At 45.5% G+C, this 21222-nt stretch overlaps 1 protein-coding gene across 6 annotated transcripts in view; it reads right to left on the bottom strand.

Moving 5' to 3' along the window:
- RTTN (rotatin) overlaps positions 1-21222 on the bottom strand; it is a 308992-nt gene that overhangs the window by 86643 nt on the left and 201127 nt on the right. For all 6 annotated transcript variants that reach the window (XM_073678960.1, XM_073678959.1, XM_073678958.1 and 3 more), the window contains exon 28: positions 20423-20577. In XM_073678960.1, the coding sequence (XP_073535061.1) occupies positions 20423-20577 (155 nt within the window). The remainder of the gene's footprint in view (positions 1-20422; positions 20578-21222) is intronic.

The raw sequence follows: 21222 nt of genomic DNA, 5'->3' as shown, positions 1-21222 counted from the left end.
ATATTTTTCACTTATCTACGACTGGCTAATAAAATGAAATCTAACCCTTACCATACAAGATTGAATAAAGCAAATGTGCAAGCTGATACGACTGCTTAAATATACAAACAAAAGAATACAGCATCACACCAAGTCATGAGAGCCCACCAGTCATGACAAGGCGACCTTTCTTTGGTAGGACATAAAAGCTAATATTTATCAAACATGCCTGTCCAAGGCTAAAAGACTACAAATTGAGAAGGCAGGTAGGATTCCAGCATTAAAGAAAAACAGTAACAACAACTTCTAGGCTTTAGCCTGAGAGGCGCATGTTTGATAAATATTAGGGCTAAAGTCCTACCAGAGGCAGGTTGCCTTGTCATGGCTGGTGGTCACATATGAATTAGCCAATTTATGAGCTAAGTATATTTATTTGATAAGTATAGTCCATATAGCAGTAATGCAGTTTAAATTTCATATATATTTTTTTAAAAGCATTTGTCCCACCATTAGTTTCCCATATCTGCTGTATAGATCATAAAAAATGCATATTTGCAATTTACATGAGGTTAATCTTGCACAGTCCCCCAATGAAGACTACAAGAAAGGGGTTTTACGGTGAGTAAAAAAATCCTTATTTCTCGTTTGTCTTATTGGGGGACACAGTAACCATGGGACATCCCAAAGCTGTCCAAGGGGTGGGAATAGCTTAAACATACAGTTACCAGAGACCTTTTTCCACCGTTCCTCAAGCGAATGCCTGAGCAATTGCTGCCTGGACTATCTTCCTCCCCAGATTTACTTATGCCGAAGCAAAGGTGTGGGACCCTGTAAACTTGAAAAAGGTACGCACTGATGAGCAAGTGGCGGCTTTATACAGCTGGAAGGTCGATACCTGGCCACAAATTGCCCAGAGGGCACGCAGAGTGCGCCCTATAAGCCTCACTAATGTCTGATCTAATCCAGCGAGCAAAGATCACCTTAGAGGCAGTCAGACCTCTGCCAAAGCATACAGGGGTGAACCTAAGACATCTGAGAGGAGCTGTGAGAGACAGGAAAAGCTGCACAGTTTCTGACTACATCCACCTATTCGAGAACCTCCCAGGGAGATAGGAGACAAAGTACCAAAATAAGGGAGAGTAATCTCCTTAAAGTAAAAAGGCGGAGAGTTCCATTAAAGCGAAAAGAGTGAGCAGAACATCCGAATGCCCTGTCCTGGAGAAGAGGGAAAAATCACAGAACAAACAGACAAAAAAACAACTGGAGAGATCTCTCTGATCAATGCATAAAGGGGAGGACCAAAGGACGACTGGACCCCTAGAGGTCTCGCGGCTCCCAGACAATAATATGTTGTCCACGAGTTTTCCCTGCCCGTGCGGGCAGCTCTGACCTCTGGCCTATAAGATCAATTCTGCTTGACGAGGATAACCAAGGCAGGATCTTGGCTTTTGGGAGTCTGCCCTAGTTCCAATCTAGACCTGTAAGTAGTAAAAAGAAGGATATTTCCCTAGAAGCACTGCCTATAGATTCTCACGTATGAAACAGGTGCTAAATTAAAATGGTAGAAAAGTTACCTTTTAGGGCCCTTGTACCTTAACCTCTTCACCACCGTGGGTTTTTCCGCTTTTGCATTTTTGTTTTTTGCTCCCCTTCTTCCCAGAGACATAACTTTTTTACTTTTCTGTCAAAATGTCTTTTGCGGGACAAGTTGTACATTTGAACAACATCATTGGTTTTACCATATGGTCTACTGGAAAAAGGGAAAAAAATTGCAAAAAAAAGTGCAGTTCCACAATTATTTTTTTTTTTTTTACCATGTTCACTAAATGCTAAAACTGACCTACCATTATGATTCTCCATTGTGTCATTAGAAAATCTGTAGATACCACACATGTGTAGGTTCTCTTTATTTCAGTGGTGAAAAAAAAATGGCAAGTTTGTAAAAAAAAAAAAAAAAAAAAAAAAAAAAAAGGCACCATTTTCCGAGACTTGTAGCGTCTCCGGAATCTAGGACTGGGTGGGGGCTTATTTTTTAAGCGCCAAAATTACATTTTTATTGATAACATTTTGGAAAAGATACGGTATTTTGATCGCCCGTTATTGTATTTTATTGCAATGTTACGACGGCCAAAAAACCTTAATTCTTGCGTTTTGATTTTTTTTCTCGTTACGCCGTTTACCGATCGGATTAATTCTTTTCATAAAGTGATAGATCGGGCGATTCTGAAAGTGGCGATACAAAATATTTTTATTTTTGATATTTTTTTTATTGTTTTACTGAATGGGGCGAAACAGGGGTGATTTCAACTTTATTTTTTTTTTTACACTTTTTACTTGCTTCAATAGTCTCTATGGGAGACCAGAAGCTGCAATTGTCTGATTGCTTCAGCCCTGCTATGTGTTGCAGAAATGCTCATCTGCCATGATGCCGACCGCTGGGCGGCGCTCATATCAGATAGGCTATGACAACCACAGGGGGCTCATGCAGACCCCAGGTTGTTATGCCAACCTATCTGCACCCCATGATCATGTGACGGGCATGCCAATGGGCGGGTCTCATGACCCGCTTCCAGCGAGGCCATGTTAAATGCTGCTGTCGGAGTTTAACAGTACTGCCCTACTCAAGAAGCATCCATCCTGATGTATCCTGATCAATGGTCTCCTATTGGCTGAAGAAGCCTAGGGGAGTGTAAACCACCTAAACCCCACACTGCCCATGAAAAACATTTGCTTGGCCAGTCAGTGACCCCTGCCTTTAGAATTAGAGGCAATATTCCTACTTAAGGCTAGAATCATCAATTAAAAAGGAGCCCTTGTTCTTCAGCGGAAAGGCTAGAGCAAGACTACTTGGACTGCTTAAGGGATGCATCAAGATGAGAGGTCTCTTTTGAGACAAAAATACTGGCTTGGAGATGAAGAAGTGCAAGTAAGTCCTGCAACTCAAAATAACCTCTGGATTGCAGGGTAGCCTGCAGGATTCATCCAATTGGGAGATCTCAGGGTCTATCCTTCAGGAGATTAGACAGAGACCCCGCTGAGGAACGGTTGCAGGATTTGGGAATGTTTAGCTTGCAAAAAAGAAAGACTGAGAGGAGACTTAATAGCTGTCTACAAATATCTCAACGGCTGTCACATTGTAGAAGGATCATCTTTATTCTCATTTGCACAAGGAAAGACTAGAAGCAATGGGATGAAACTGAATGGGAGGAGACACAGATTAGACATTAGAAAAATCTTCTAGACAGTTAGGGATCAATGAATGGAGCAGGCTTCCACGAGAGGTGGTGAGTTCTCCTTCAATGGACATCTTCAAACAGAGGCTGGACAGATATCTGTCTGAGATGGCTCAGTGAATCCTGCTTTGAGCAGGGGGTTGGACACGATGACCCAGGAGGTCCATTCCAACTCTACTATTCTATGATTCTATGAAGACTATAGCCTATTTAGAAGAAGAGTGCGAGAGTGACGACAATGGTGCCGGCAGTGCCAGAAGTGTAAATCGCAACGTATTGAACCTTGGAGAAAACCTGCACTCACTGAAGGGTAAACATGGCAGTCTGGCGAACCCGATACAAGGCTGCATGGACAGCTTCCGCCCTAGGCCATGCTGGTGCTGTCCTTTGGTGGATGTGACACTGGGTTGTGGACATAGTACTAAGGGTGGTAACAATTGCCACCAGGGTGTAGGATACAGAAGAGCTAAAGGTAAGACCCATGCACGGGGAAAGGCACCTCCTCATAACCAGACGGCAGAATTCCCCTGAGCAGCAATCGGCAGAGGGGGAAGGAGGTACCAGCAGCGCGACATGCTAAGGCTTGGTCTGAGGGAAACCTGACGTTGCATGAGATGCAAGCATACCAGGGCAGGCTGGATAGCAGAGAGTGTCAGGTCTTCTATGGACTCTGACTTTATGAAGGCCCTTGAGGACCAGAGAAGACACAGGGACTACTAAGAAAACCAACTGATGATTGGAGGGGGAGCTTCTGGAATTCTGCAAGCATCAAGTTCGCCAAGAACAAACAGCCTAGCCAGTCAGAGGGTCGCAAAGGTTTGAGAACACGGTTAGGCCCTGACAGGATTGTGACTGAGGGTTCAGAGGCTGGCCGGTGCAGGTGCGTGGAATAAGGTGAGGAGAGATGGAAGAGGAACCGTCCTGGGTGAATACCCAGGGAAAATGGCGCTGTCCCCGTCACTGGAAAAGGACGGGGCCCTCTGGCAGAAAGGGGACGGGGCCCTCTGGCAGAAAGGGGACGGGGCCCTCTGGCAGAAAGGGGACGGGGCCCTCTGGCAGAAAGGGGACGGGGCCCTCTGGCAGAAAGGGGACGGGGCCCTCTGGCAGAAAGGGGACGGGGCCCTCCAGCAGGTGGGTCAATTGCCTGCTCTGATTGGACAGGGGGCGCGCACATGATGAACACATTGATTGGCCTGTGGGAGAGACTGCGCTGATGGGCCGGGGGTGTGTGCACACAAACTGTGTTGATTGGCTGGCAGACAAACACCCACCGGCAACACTGATTAACGAGCAGGCGGTGCCCACCGTATACCCTGATTGGCTAGAGGTGTGAGAACACTTAACGAACTGATTGTAAATAGTAATATAGAGTGCGAATAGCGCAGGGTTACACCAGAGCCCAATATCTCCCATGCTGCACGTGATTTCAGCAGACACAGGCTACGAGATTCAGCACCTAATGTAAAAAAAACACACCACCACCATACAGGTGCTCTATCTCTACCCCAGCAGCCACATGCACCCTTAATGGCAAGAAAAGGAGCTCCTCCCCTACTCATACACCGCCCAATCCAAGGGCAAACACCAGAAGATCTGAAGGAGAGGAGGAGAACGGAGGAGGGGACGGAATGAGGTGAAAAGGGACACCAAAAAAAACAGTAGGTGGTGTGCAAGGGAAACAGGGAACAGAGTACCTGCAAGGACTCAGAAGCTGCAAAAGGAGACACTACCAAGCCGAACAATGACCACTGGGAAGCAAGCGCAATTCAGGGCTGCAGCAAGGGATTTACTGAATTAATCTGTTTTGAAGAAGCTTGATCCTGTGGCTAGAAGTTAGGCATTCCAGACTCCATCTACTGCAAAATGGTGTGCTATGCTGGGCAAGAGACCAAGAGGCTAAAAGACCACCGTCCGGGACCTGATCACTGACTGCGTCGGGGTACATGGTCTAGCCGTACAGGCGTTGAGAGGATACGGACTGAACAATACAGTCTGTACTCTCCGCCACTACGTGGGTGCATAATTACACCCTAAAAGCAATCCATCTGAAAAAGAAAAAAGAGAAAAAGGTTAACGTCTAACCTGGCTTCTAAAGGCCTAGAATAGGTCTGAGACTCAGACCTCAGTTGCCTCCATATGACACTATGAAAAACTAAGGAGTCCGATGCTAGCAGGCAAGGTATAGTCCGCTGGGGAGGAGCCAATTTTCAATTAGTTGCATTATTAGTGTCAGCCTCCTGGTGGCAGCAGACTATCCCATGATTACTGTGCCCTCCAATAAGACAAACAAGAAGGTGATGCTTACTTGCATAGTATGGTGCCATCTGGTGTTAAGGTATATAGTAATGTGCAGAATTTAAGAGCTGAGTGCTGGTCACACATGCCCTGACACTCTCCGCAGTCATTGGAAAGTCATTGCTTAGTGCAGAGCAGCCAACAGAAATAGCATGAAGGGCAGAAAATCATTCCTTTTGGCTGAGAGCAGAATTCAGCTCATTACATGGACATGCACATTGCTATACACTTCAAAGATGGCGCATCTGCTGCAAATCATTCATTATCCTTGCAGTTCACAACAGGAATTCCACAGACCCCGATCATTTCACTAAAATGGAAACTGTACATGCACACACTGCTCTTTTGTTGTGTAATGCTTTGCTGTGATTCAGTTATGGTGTCTAAGGCCACATTCACACGTTCAGTATTTGGTCAGTATTTTACATCAGTATTTGTAACCCAAAACCAGGAGTGAAACTATCAGAGGAAAAGTATAATAGAAACTCGTCACCACTTCTGTATATATCACCCACTCCTGGTTTTGCTTACAAATACCGAGGTAAAAAAAATCACCAAATACTGATAGTGTGAACGTGGCTTAATAGTGATAATGGGAAAAGGGAGCTGCATGGTCTCTCTCAGGGCAAACATTTAAAGCCTTCACACCAACATTAAATTGTCCTATATCTGATGTCCAGGAACCATACCTGGTGCGCTCCTTCATGCTCCCGCCGCCTCCGTTTCCTTCCTCTTCTCTTTTCATCCAAACAGCGGCATTAGCAGCACAGAGAGCTCTGTAAATAGTCCTAACCATGCCGGCCATGCCCTACTTCTGCCGCGAGACGACGCCAGTGTGGAGGCCACCTGCGCTGGTCCAACGGCAGAGGAAGACAGGCAGGAGAGGCATGCTTCAGCCTGTTCACAGTGCCAGTCATTCTGGACAAAACGAGAAGGGGTCACAAAGGAAACTAAGTAAGTGGCCACCAGGTATGGTGACTGTACATCAGAAATCTATTGGCAAATTCAATTTACAGCTTTTACATTTAGCTTTATTGGCCATGGATGTTACTGCTGTATCATCTGTCAGGAGGCAATTCCAATACTCTAAAGGTGCTGTTCCTACTTGTGTAACTTCCTTTTTGCAGTCAATGGGAGGAATTGATCACGAGTGGAGTGTCATACACCAGTCTTAGGCTGTGTGCACACTGTGTTTTTTCCGCATTTTTTCCACGCAGAATTGGCCCAAAACCGCTATGATATCCTTATGCCAGCAAAGTCAATGAGAATCCTGAAATGCTGTACACATGATCAGTATTTTTCCTTTCAGGATTTTCTGTGCTTTTAAACCCGCAGCATGTCAATTCTTTGTGCGGTTTTGCAGCATTTTTCACCCATTGACTTCAATTGAGTCAGTCAAATCCACAGCAAAAACGCAAACATTTTTATGCCTGCGTATTTGACAGATTCAATTAAAGTCAATGGGTGAAAAAAGCAGCAAAAACGCACAAAGTATTGACCGCGGGTCACAGGCGTCGGCTGATGAGAGACTACTATTCCCATCAGCCTACGTCTGCTGATAATCAGCCGGAGCCTGTGCTCACAGAAAATATTAAAAAAAAGTTAAAATAAGACTGAGAGACGTCAGAGGCAGTAATGATAATACATGTTGATATGAAAAGTTTATTGTATTAATATTGAATTATTTGATTCAGATAGAGGACATCAATTTAAATCCTGCAGGATATTGTTGAAATGTTCTATGTTTATACCTGTGAAGAATTATCATGATGACTAATCAGAATACCTCTCTGAATTTAGTCTAATGTCCAATTATCAAAACAAAACAGAACTCACACCCATAAGGTAGAATTGGACAGTTCATATAGTGATTAAACAAAAGAAGTTATGTCCTTCCTGAATTTATTAGCCAGGAGGGAGGGGCGAAGTGTATATTGAAAGGGGTGGGGTCCAGATTGTGATTATATATCCTCATGTTCATGTTCTTGGAATGGGCTGATGAAAATTATTAAGAATTTGTATTGGGAAGGTGGCGAGGTATCCACTTCTTTGGGTATTAGTGACTCAGTCCCGGGTCCGAGGACTTGGTTACCCTTTGGGTTTAGCAAAAACCAGGTTATCAGACCAATAATCCTTTAGTAGCCTTTATACAGATTCATTTAAGGTATATATTTTAAATTTATTGCAATTTGATATTAGTGGTTCGGATAGAAAAGTGGATAATTCCTTCTTTTCATAAAAGGGGGGGGGGGGAATTTTCTATTCATGCCTGTACTTAAGTCTTTGAAAGTTTATAGGCATCTCCAATTGTATTTCTATGGCCACTACTGGTCACTTGTTTTGTATCTGATTGTAACTTTAATTGAATGCGAGCACTGCACTCTTACTTCATTGTTCAGAAATGGCCTACAGATGATTGAAGCATGCACTCTTGAGGGGAATAATTTCCTTGGTCAAAATTTGAAATGGAACCTTTATGGCGTCACATAAATGTCTCTCATGGAACATCAGGGGATTGGGGAATGCCAAGAAATGGAATATTGTATTCTCCCAGATACGTAAATCTCAGGCACAAATAATATGCCTTCAGGAAACCCATTTAACTCCGGACACTGTGTCCAGAATGAACAAACCCTGGATACAGTGGCACAAACACGCTACACATACTTCTTATTCTAGAGGTGTAGTTACCATTGTGCATAAGTCAGTGAGATGGTCAGTGCAAACTGTCAAAAGAGACTCAGAGGGTAGATTTATTTTTATATACGCATTTATAGATATGGTGCCATATGTAATACTCCACACATACAACCCACCACCAGCCAAAATGGATGTACTCCAACAGGCAGTGATTTTTGTATCACAGTACCCAGATGCTAAAATGTTATGTATGGGAGACTTCAATATGATTCTTAATACACACTTGGATAAAATGAGCCCCGCAAACACTAGGTCTGATAGTCAGGACATCACTGCTTTACATACTTTCATAACGTAGGTGGGTTGGATTGATTTGTGGAGGCAGCAGCACCCACTCAAGGTGCTACACACCTGCTGTTCGAGGTTTATCTAGAATTGATCATATATTTGGAAACAGTACTGCATTTTCAGATTTAAGTAAAATTGAATATTCCCCTAGAACAGTATCGGGCCATGCTCCACTGATAGCATCTTTTAATTTGGGGGGTCCTAACAGACCCAAGAGGTTTCGCATACATCCGTTTTGGTTGCCCCTTATAGGAGAACATGATAGGATACCAGATCAAGTGGAAGTATTTATAGCAGATCATGGGGACTTCCCTGACAGATTGATAGTATGGGACACACAAAGCATATATAATGAGATGCTTTAAATCAACGATTTCATACATTAAAAGGGAATCGTTTATTGGGGACAGAGGCTTGCCGAAGAGTGCAAATTATTAGAAGCTGAATATATTAACAATCCCTCAGATAATTCCTTACATAACTAGCTTTGGAAAGGGAGGGGAGTACCTGACCCAACTGGAGGAAAAAGCGAGGAAAATTTTTCTTTTCAAAACAAACTTACTTTGAGCTGGGTAACCACTGAGTAAATTCTTAGCATACATAGTCCAACAAAATCAGATGTCCCCATCAAGACTGGCCATTAACACAAGGGAAGGTAGCCCGCTGCTTAAATCAGATCAGATTTGAAGAATACTATAGAGAACTTTATAACTCCCAATCCAACCACACTATAGAGCAGGGGTCCTCAAACTTTTTAAACAGGGGGCCAGTTCACTGTCCCTCAGACCATTGGAGGGCCGGAATATAATTAAAAAAAAAATATATGAACAAATTCCTATGCACACTGCACATATCTTATTTTGAAGTAAAAAAAACAATACAGGAACAAATACAATATTTAAAATGAAGAACAAGTAAAGGTAAATCAACCGGTATTTCAATAGGCAGAATAGGTCCCCAATAGGCAGGTAAATATCCCCAATAGGCAGGTAAATGTCCCCAATAGGCAGCATAGGTCCTCAATGGGGAGGTAAATGTCCCCAGTAGGCAGCATAGGTCCTCAATAGGCAGGCTATTTCCCCCTTATAATGGCCTATGCAGGCTGCTCCCCCCTTATAATGCCCCATGCAGGCTGTTCCCCCCTTATAATGCCCCATGCAGGATGTCACCCCCCATATAATGCCCCATGCAGGATGTCCCTTTCTCCCACCATATAATGCTCCATGCAAGATAATCACTCCCCTGTCTTTATAATGCCCCATGCAGGATGTCACCCCCCCATATAATGCCCCATGCAGGATGTCACCCCCCCATATAATGCCCCATGCAGGATATCACTCCACTGTCTTTATAATGCCCCATTCAGGAGGTCACCCCCCCATATAATGCCCCATGCTGGATGTCACCCCCCATATAATGCCCCATGCAGCATGTCACCCCCCCATATAATGCCCCATTCAGGATGTCACCCCCCCCCCTATATAATGCCCCATGCAGGATATCACTCCCCTGTCGTTATAATGCCCCATTCAGGATGTCACCCCACCCCCCCATATAATGCCCCATGCAGGATATCACTTCCCTGTCGTTATAATGCACCGTGCAGGATATCACCCCCCTCTCTTTATAATGCCCCATGCAGCATGTCACTCCCCTAATATTATGCCCCATGCCTCCATACATTTAAAAAAAAAAAATACTCACCTCACTTCTCACCTGCTGCTGCTTGGGTCCGGACTCAAGCGTCGCCGGTGTCTTCCCGCTCTGCGCAGCCTGTGACGGCTCAGGGGAGGGCGCGGTGGAAAGACGTCACCGCACCCTCTGACCTGAGACGTCACAGGGAGCGCACAGCAGGAAGACAGCGGATCTGCAGAGGCACGGGGAGAGGTAAGTATCCGGCTGCCGGGGCCCTGAGCAAGCGGGAGGGAGCAGGCGCTGACACCGCTCTCCTCCGCCCACAGCCCGGCGGGCCGGATAAAAATCCTCCGTGGGCCACATGTGGCCCGCAGTTTGAGGACCCCTGCTATAGAGTATTGATCCCCAAGCCAGATAAACCAATTGAGGAACGTAGTTCTTTTCGCCCTATATCCCTATTGAATACAGATTACAAAATACTTACAAAACTCATAGCCAATAGATTAAATACAGTAATATTAAACATTATACAGAGGATCAATCTGGCTTTATGCCGGGAAGATCTACTTCATCTAATATTAGAAGAGTTCAAGTGTTAACACAGATAGGCCATAAATATCAGTAACCCTGGGCTATAGCTTCTTTAGATATGGCGAAAGCCTTTGACTCCTTGGAGTGGACGTTCCTACAGTGTGTGCTCCTGAAATTTGGGTTTTCTGATAAATTTTGTAGGTGGATTAAATTGATCTACTATATGCCAAGGGCCAACATTTTAGTAAATGGAATACTATCAGAGTACTTTAACCTGGGTAGAGGAACTAGACAGGGCCGCCCCTTATCTCCGATGCTCTTCGCTCTAGCGATTGAGCCTATTGCCCTTAAACTTGGGCAGGACCACCTGGTGGAGGGCATTAGTATAAACTCTAGAATAGATAAAGTGGGGTTATACGCAGACGACCTGATCCTCTTTCTAAACAAAATAGAACAATCCCTTCCAAGAGCAATTGACCTTATTAATTACTTTGGGGAATTATCGGGCCTTAAAATCAATTGGAGCAAATCTGTGGTTATGCCACTTATAGATAACATAACTGAACAGTTTTTTTTTTTTGGGGGGATTACAGGTAGTACAAAAATTCAAATATCTAGGCATTATAATTAATCCAAATCCAATTATGGACCTGAAGGACAATGTGTACCCCATAAAGGATATGATGAGGAAAAAATTTGAAAGCTGGTCCCAACTCACATTGTCTGTGGCGGGGAGAATTAACCTAATCAAAATGATTGTAAGTATTAGAACATTCATCTATTAAAATCCCCAAAGAATTTTTTTGGAAACTGCACGGCATGATGGCAACATTTATATGGGGCTTAAGCAAGGCCCAAACTAAGTATTAGATCTCTGCAGAGACCCAAGGATGAAGGGGGTAGCGCGGTGCCTTACCTATTTCTCTATTATTTAGCTGGTCAGATACGATATTTGAAGTGTTGGAGAAGCAGTGAAACTCACTAATGCAGAAGCACATCTTATACATTTTTTTAAATGGGAATACACCATGGGCTATATTAGAAGGCTGTTACAGACCACCACAGGGCTTATTATTTGCACATAGCTTACCGATGCAGGTGTGGTGTGAGAGTAGGCGTATTGTGAGATTTACTGATCAAATGGGAGAAACACGTATATTACTTACTGGTAATGTATTTTTTCGGAACCCATGACGGCACAACGAGGGGATCCGCCCTTCAAGGACAGGAAACCTTCAAGATAAAAAGGGAGGCGCCTCTCTCCGCCTCAGTGGATTACAGAGCAGGAGAGGACTCTCCGGTTAGAGCACATAATTTTATTAACCATAAACGAATTTCACCCATGTGAATAATCAACACCCACCAACCGGAAGGTGAACACCATAGTGATAGGGAGGGAATGTAAAGGTGCCGTCATGGGTTCCGAAAAAACACATTACCAGTTAGTAATATACGTGTTTTTCTGTCACCCATGACGGCACAACGAGAGAATTACAGAGAACTAGGTATTTAAGGGAGGGACCACAGCCTGCAGAACCCTTCTCCCAAATGTGAGATCAGAGGAGGCAGAAAGGTCAAGTCTATAGTGATGATAGAAAGTGGACGGAGATGACCATGTGGCCGCCTTACATATTTTCTCAATGGGCACGTCTGCTCTATCGGCCCAGGAAGCAGCCATGCCCCGCGTAGAGTGGGCCTTCAGATTGTTAGGGGGATCTCTGCCTGATCCCGTATAGGCCATCGTGATGGCTTCCCAGATCCACCTTGATAGAGTGCCTTTTGAGACCTTCGATCCCTTTTGGGAGCCCTGAAAGGAGACAAATAGAGCCCTATCCTTCCTCCATGAGCTTGTGGATGCTAAAAAATGTATAAGGCATCTCCTGACATCCAAGGTATTAAATCTTTCCTCCTTGCTATTTTTTGGTTCAGGACAGAAGGATGGTAGGGCCATCTCCTGAGACATAAGAAACTTGGATACAATCTTAGGTAGGAAAGCAGGGTCTGTTCTCAAAACTACCCTATCGTCTAGCACTAAGGTAAAAGGTGGATCTGCAGATAAAGCCTGTAACTCACTAACCCTCCGTGCTGATGTTAAGGCCACAAGAAGTATCGTTTTTAGGGTGAGTAATTTTATGGACCCTGAGCTAAGGGGCTCAAAAGGGAGAACCTGTTAACGCGTTTAGCACCAAGTTTAAATCCCAAGAAGGGACCCTTATTATAGGGGCTGGCTTGGCTCTACTGCATGCCCTCACGAACCTGGAAATCCATTTGTTACCGACCAGATTATAATTATACAAGGCCCCTAAGGCAGAGATTTGGACCTTTAATGTGCTAACCGCTAGGCCTTTTTCCAGCCCTTTTGAAGATATTCCAAAATGGCCATTATGGGAACCCCCCCTCCCCCAGGGAGAATCCCTGAGATGACCAGAACTTCTTCCAGACTCTACTGTAAATTTTAGTAGTGATTAGTTACTACTCTTCTAGGTAGTAGGAAACCAGATTCGATGAGAAACCCCGACCATCTAGCAACGACCTCTCAAGTTCCAGGCCGCTAAGTGCAATCCTTTCACCTGAGGATGGAATATAGGACCTTGAGCAAGAAGGTCGGGAATCTCTGGAAGAATCCAGGGGTTCGTGATTGACATGCTCTTCAGCCAAAAGAACCATGGTCTCTTGGGCCAGAAGGGGGCTATGAGGACCACTCAAGCCTGATCCTCCCGGATCTTCCTCAACACTGCTGGAATTAGGCACGTTGGGGGAAAGGCATAGACCAGACTGAAATTCCATCTGCACTGGGAGGCGTCTACTACTAAAGGGTTTTCCGTGGGTTTCAGTAAGCAGAACTTTTTTAATTTGCTGTTCTGACGAGTCGCAAACAGGTCGACCTGTGGAGACCCCCACATGGCCACTAGCTGGCGGAAGACTGAGCGATTTAGAGTCCATTCTCCATGCAATAGTGGCCTGTGACTTAGAAAGTCTGCCTTCGTGTTGTGCTCTCCTCTGATATGAAGGGCCTTTAAAGAGAGAACTTTTCCTTCCACTAGAGAAAATATCCTCCCCGCAACTTGCATTAGTGATTTTGAGCGAGTTCACCCCTGGTGGTTCACATATGCCACAGTGACCTGGTTGTCGGACAGAATTTTTGTGGTGTCCTCGTAGAAGGGGTAAGGAGCTGATTAGTGCCTTCTCTACTGCTCGTAGCTCCCACATGTTGGAAGACTCCAGACTCTTGTCCTCTGACCAAGTCCCCTGTATCGGGTGGGTGTCTAGGTGCACCCCCTACCCCTTGGGGCTGGCGTCCGTAGTAATCACTCTGGTAATTCGGGGAACCCAGGGGACGCCTGTCCGGAACGTGTTTGTCTTTAACCACCAATACAGTGACTGAATTACATTGTGAGGGAGTGTTAATCTGCCCTCCAGATGCCCCGAGGACGATTTTGTTCTTTAGGACGTCCCATTGTAATTCTCTTGAATGAAATTGGGCTCAGCATACTGCTGGGATGCAGGAGGTGAGGGACCCCAGCAGAGACATGGCCCCCCCTGAGAGTCATTACTGGGTTTGTTATGGCTGTCAAAACTAAATTTTGTATTTTCTCTCTTTTCTGCTCGGGCAGGCGGCATTCCTGTCGAACCGAATCCAGAGTAAGACCTAAAAAGATCTGAGTTGTATGCGGGATCAGTTTCGATTTTTCTAGGTTTAAACACCATCCTAAGTTATTTAAGATGGTGCACACCTGATCCACTTGGGCCAGGCAGTGATCGTGAGTTTTGCCCACTATTAGGAAGTCGTCCAGGTACGCAATGATCAATCTGTTGTCCTCCCTGAGATGAGCCGTAACCTCCGCTATAAGTTTTGTGAATATGCGTGGCGCCACTGCTAGGCCGAAGGGAAGAGCTCTGTACTGGAAGTGCTTGACGACTCCCTGTACAGTTACGGCTACTCTGAGGTGTTTATGAAAGTCGTGATGGATTGGCACATGGTAATACGCATCCTTTAGGTCCAACACTGCCATATAGCAGCCGGGAAATAGAAGGCTTATCGTTGATTTTATTGTTTCCATCTTGAATGATGGAATGTTCAGGAATTTGTTCAGGCCTTTCAAGCTGAGGATGACTGTATGAATTGTCTGGCTTCTTTATAAGGAATGAGGGGGAATCGAACCCTCTTCTTTCCTCTTGTGGTGATACCTCCAGCAAGACCTTCTTTTGCAGGAGACCAGAAATCTCTTCCCCCAGTGCACGCTGTTCTAGTAGAGAGGATCTTAAGGCAGTCTGAATATATTTCTCTGGTGGGTTCCTCAGAAATTCCATTTCTAATCCTGATTTTATTAAATTGAGGATCCACTTGCTGGAAGAGATCCTTTCCCAGGCTGGAAGGAAGAGAGAGAGCCTCCCTCCCACCCGGGATAGAGTGTCATTTTGGGGGTTTGCGACTATTCTGGGAGGGCCCGCCAAACAAAAACCCTTTCCTTTTCCTGGAAAGATCCTCCCATCTAGATTGTTCTGTGGATGTCCTTCTGCGGCCAAATTTCTTCCTCCGAAAGGACTGCTTAAAAGTTGAGAAGGAAGATTTAGAAAATCCTTTTTTGTGGTCACCTGCTTTCTCCAGAATTGTGTCAAGAGAGGCACCGAAAAGAAAATCTCCTACACATGGAGGAGAACATAGCTTTCCTTTCGCCTGTATATCCCCCGGGCAACATTTCAGTCAGACTGCTCTATGGCCGGCATTAGATAGGGCCGCAGATCTAGCTGCTAATCTGGCGGAATCCGCAGAGGCGTCAGATAAGAAGGCTGCAGCTTCTTTCAATACTGGTAGAGAGGCCAGAATGGAGTCCTGTGACTCGTTCTTAACCTGGTCTTCTAACCTGTCTAACCAAACCATAAGGGATCTTGCCATACAGCTTGCTGCTATGGCTGGTTTCAATGCCCCTGCTGATGACTCCCAAGTACCCTTAAGGAAGGTATCTATCTTCCGGTCCAGTGGATCCTTCAGCATCCCTGTGTCTTCAAAAGGGAGAGAAGATTTTCTAGAAGCTTTGGACACCGCAACATCCAGCTTTGGGGCTTTATTCCAGGAAGCGGTATCTTCCTCATTAAAGGGATATTTCCTTTTGAAGGAGTATGGAAGAGGACCCTTTTTTCTCCGGCCTATCCTACTCCTTCTTGATAAGTCCCTGCACCTTATCGTTAATCTGAAAAACTATGTTTTTTCCGATCCAAGGTGCCGAACATAAATATCCTGTACCAATTTTTTTGCCCTCTGGTCAACTTGCCCCATTGTGGACCTGACTGCTTTTACTAAGCTATCCACACTTTCCAGGGGAAAACAATGACCTGTGCCTGCCTCGCTATCCGAAGAGGAAGAGTCAGTGGAGTCATCCAGCATTACTTAGTCGGATTCAGAGTCTGAAAGGGTGAGTGGAGTTTTTGCTCTATGGGTCTGGGATGCTTCCTTTGCCTGGGAAAACGATTTTAGCGATTTTTCTACCTCAGACCTAATAAGGGTTTTAAGATTTGAAGCAAAATCCAGGGTTCCCTCCAAAATGGTTTCCTCAATACATGGCTGGCATAATTTTTTGGGCCAGTCTTTAGTCAAACCCCGTTCACACAGGGCACATACTCTGTACTTGGATTTCTCCGTACATTTTTTAGGGACATCCTGACCAGATAAAAGGAGGAAGGAGAGGGAGGAGAGAGAGAGACAAAACAGGAAAAAAAGTCTACATTAATACGTCGACTTTCACGTAGCTCACTCACCACCCAGTAGATAAAAACAGGGTACCGGAAATGGAAGCAGGATGGTATCCGACACTTCTCCTCGGGAGAAAGCGGAATCATCGATCCTGCAGGAGCTATGCCGGCTGGACCTTGAATCCTTGGTGCTGCGTGTCCCAGAACGCCCACAGCTCCTGCTCTGCGGTGGACGCTGCTCCTGGGTGCGCCTCTGACGCCGAGGCTGCTGCGGCTGCTCCATCTCCTCAGGCTGCTACAGCATGGACTGCTGCTCTTGCTGATGATGCGGTGGGGAGGGCTGCTGTGAGGCCATTAGGGTGCACTGCGCCCCGGCCTAGCCGGTGATCTACCCTTAAGTACCCTCATTGTGCCAGGGAGATCACCGGCCGGCATTCCCACAGCTTCCGGTACCTCCCCCGAAAATTACAACCGGGAAGAGGGGGTCAGAGGTCCCGGAGCGCGTCATCGGGGCACAACTTCCGGTTTTGTCACTTCTGGTCGCGCCCCGTGACGTCACATCCGGAACGCGGGGTTTGCTGGCTACCATGCTGTGTAGGTGCTGCAAACCCCCGCCCGCACGCGGGGAGACCACATGTCGGCGCCCTCCGAGGCGCTTCCAGGACCCTTGGGACAAGCCGCAGCAGAGACTGTGCCCTGCCACAACCGACCGGCCCCAGCAAGATGATCTTGCGGCTGTCGCCGCCGACGAGAAGGAAGGTCCCCCATCAAGGACAGGAAACCACTGAGGCGGAGAGAGGCGCCCCCCTTTTTTATCTTGAAGGTTTCCTTTCCTTGAAGGGCGGATCCCCTCGTTGTGCCGTCATGGGTGACAGAAAAACCCAAATGTAGGATAACCCTGAATTTCCACAGCTTAAAAACCTACAGGACACAATCTTCTGGAAGAAACATGGAATAACAACACTTAATCAGATTTTTGAAAACAAAATTTTATGGTCATTTGATCAAATTCATATAAAGTTTGGAATCCCTCATAGGGACTTCTACAGATATCTACAAATGAGGCATGCCATAACACACCAATTCCCATATCCTAGAAGGCGAATATAAAAATACCCATTGATAGGAGTACTTAAAACTCAAGGACCCACAGGAATGGTATCTTCTCTATATACCTTTTTACTGAATTCTAAAATCACTTCTACCCAACTTGTTGATGAGAGTAAATGGCAGCAATTAATCCCTTCTATAACTGATGATCAGTGGAATGATGCACTGGAAGCGCATATGGTGGTGTCACCAGCCGCCAATAATAAATTAATTCAATTATATATACTACATCAATCTTACCTGACTCCAGTGAGAATGCATAGATTTGGTAGAATGGCATCTGATGAGTGTCACAGATGTAGGGAATCAGGAGCGGATTTCTGGCATCTTATTTGGAATTGTGGGATAATACGAAGATATTGGGGTGAAGTGATAACTACACTGGAACGGATAGTTGGGATGCCAATTGAATGTATTGCTGTGCCATGCATACCAGGATGGGGATTGCTGTGCCATGCATACCAGGATGGGGATGAGGGGTGCCATGCATACCAGGATGGGGATGAGGGGTGCCATGCATACCAGGATGGGGATGAGGGGTGCCATGCATACCAGGATGGGGATGAGGGGTGCCATGCATACCAGGATGGGGATGAGGGGTGCCATGCATACCAGGATGGGGATTAGGGGTGCCATGCATACCAGGATGGGGATTAGGGGTGCCATGCGTATCAGGATAGGGATTAGGGGTGCCATGCATACCAGGATAGCGATGAGGGGTGCCATGCATACCAGGACAGGGATGAGGGGTGCCATGCATACCAGGACAGGGATGAGGGTGCCATGCATACCAGGACAGGGATGAGGGTGCCATGCATACCAGGACAGGGATGAGGGGTGCCATGCATACCAGGATGGGGATTGCTGTGCCATGCATACCAGGATGGGGATTGCTGTGCCATGCATACCAGGATGGGGACTGCTGAGCCATGCATACCAGGATGGGGACTGCTGAGCCATGCATACCAGGATGGGGACTGCTGTGCCATGCGTATCAGGATAGGGATTAGGGGTGCCATGCGTATCAGGATAGGGGTGAGGGGTGCCATGCATACCAGGATAGGGGTGAGGGGTGCCATGCATACCAGGACAGGGATGAGGGGTGCCATGCATACCAGGACAGGGATGAGGGGTGCCATGCATACCAGGATAGGGATGAGGGGTGCCATGCGTACCAGGATAGGGATGAGGGGTGCCATGCGTACCAGGATGGGGATGAGGGGTGCCATGCATACCAGGATTGGGATGAGGGGTGCCATGCACACCAGGATGGTGGTGTTCCATGCATACCAGGATGGAGGGATGCCAGGCATACCAGGATGGGGACCATGTATAAAAGGAAGGGGGAGCATATATACCAGGATGGGGGATATTGTCAGAATTGGGGGACATTACCCCTATATCAGTGTCAGCAGAAGACCCCCTCCCCCTTAAAAGTTCATCATGAACACATTTTTTGCTTACATTTTTTTTTTTTTTTTTTATTATTTTCCTCCTCTAAAACCTAGGTGCGTCTTATGGTCCGGTGCCTCTTATAGTCCGAAAAATATGGTAAATATTTACCTATTAACTCTCAGAAAACTTTTGTCAGTAGTTTTAAAAAAAAAAAAACAGGATAAAATGAAAAAATGTACTACTAAAAAAGCAGTTTTTTTCTGACGTATGTGAAGGCTCTTTTCAGAAGACAACATCACAGTTAAAAGAGTTCTCCAGTGAAGACAGGTGATAGCTTATAGATCAATGGGGGGTCTGACTGCTGGGACCCGCACTGCTCGGTAGAGCAGGGCACCTTTATCCCCATTAGAATGGAGCAGCAGTGCACATGCCTGACCGTAGCCCCTTTCATTCCCTATATATGTCATGCAAGGTGTGGGAAAGACTTAATGCAACAAAAAGGGAAGAGGGAAAGGGAGCCCAGACTCTAGGGAAAGGGGGGAGTGGAGACCTCCTGGCTGATAGAATATCACCCTATCTCCCCTAAAGTCCCTATATTGATTCTTCACCAATCACCGTACGCGTTCCTCGCCCTGTCGCTTGGCCCTGGCTAGGGAAGGAAGGGGATGAGCCCTAGTAGATCCCCACTGAACACTAAAGTCAACAAGGGAGGACAAACAAGGGAAAATTGCTTAGCTTTAGAGACGACTCCAGACAAATGCGCACACGTCCTCATGCACCAGAGAGGAAGAAGTGCTGCTCTCGCTCAAGCCTTCACAAGGAGTAATGAATATCGCCGGCACCTCCCTCTGACACACAGCAGGTATTTATAAACCAAGGCCAGGGTGTTAATTAGCCAGAGGAAGGTAGCCGCTGGGTCCTACAGACAGCCTCTAAGGTGGTATCTGTAATGCCAAACGTAGAGATCTCCTGCAACCAACTGCAGGGAAACTGTCTGTCACTTCTGACACACCCGTGACACTATGGGGCGGTTGAGCACTGCTCTCGGCTTTTTCGGTCCCATGAAAAACAAATGGAGCATCTGTTGGGACTCCATTCTAGAGGGATAAGAGTTTCGCATTCAGCCAATCTGTACGGATCCCCGCTTTCAGGCCCCCACAGATCTAGAAGTTACCATCTATCCTGTAGAAAATGGACAACTTATTTTCATCGGACAAACACTTTAAAATCAATAGTACCATAAACAGACAATGGCTCTAATACAAGAAGCCTGGATCAGACAGAAAACAAGTGGTAATTTACTTGGTCTAATGAGCATCATTACGTTTTCATTCTCCATAATTGGTATATAAGGATTAAAAGACGACGATGCAAGGCTCACTAAACATACACATAAAAAGGGACAGCTCTTAATTTACTGCTTGGCAAAAAACAAACAAGTAAGCAAAGAAAACGTTCCAATCTTAATGGGTCATAAATCAACACAAAAGTCAAATGTCCTGAAACCCTGTGTGACTAATCCGGCGTACTCAAAATCTGGATTTAAAATGCAAGTTGGCACGTACCGATCAGTAACTGAAGTTAAGCAGAGCATTAGCGTGTTAAAAAACACCATCAGCTCTTTCTGCAGATGCTGCCGCACAGCTGCTTGTGCATCGTCCAAGTCCTTTTTGGCCGGTTGCTCTTTCTGGACGATTAGATCGAGTAGTGGACAAGGATTCTAAAAAATAAAAGGAACATTAAAATTAACTGTGTGCCTTGATGATACACTAGCCCAGGAATTAAGGAAGGAAAGAAAATGGCGATTGACATCTTTGCTCTTAAAACAAGCAAGTACAATTAATAGCACATAACGAAGAATTACAAGGTGACATTCACACAAACGACCAAATCTGTGATTAGCCGTAAAACAGATACACATTTGCTTATATCTCTCACATTTTTGTAACAATGTAATAACATCAATACCGTTACACAAATGACTTCACATGAAGCAAAATATCAGTTCAGCAGCCAAGTTCTGGAAAAAGCTTGCAGCTGCAGAGCTCTACAAAGTATTCATCATTAGCTAGCAAGCAATACATCATTAATTAAATCTCGCACCCTCTACAGCTTCATTATACCTAAAAATACATTGAGGGAGAAGAGTCAGGTTAGGAAACCAAGCCTCAACGTCTTCATTGCTAATTATATTGCTGATATGTTCCGGTGAACGGAGATCTAAACGTTTCCTCCCACTCGTTGGCGCGCATTTTGGACATTTCATCACTCTTCCGTCAAACAAACTTTGACATTTTCTTATTTTATAAATCAATAGTACAAGGGAAGAAACTGTGTAATATACACTACCATTCAAAAGTTTGGG

This window comes from Phyllobates terribilis, unplaced genomic scaffold (assembly GCF_046119375.1).
Source record: "Phyllobates terribilis strain yellow unplaced genomic scaffold, ASM4611937v1 Scaffold_4__5_contigs__length_816908805, whole genome shotgun sequence".
Lineage (NCBI taxonomy): Eukaryota > Metazoa > Chordata > Amphibia > Anura > Dendrobatidae > Phyllobates > Phyllobates terribilis.
This window is presented reverse-complemented; position numbering and strand designations above follow the sequence as displayed.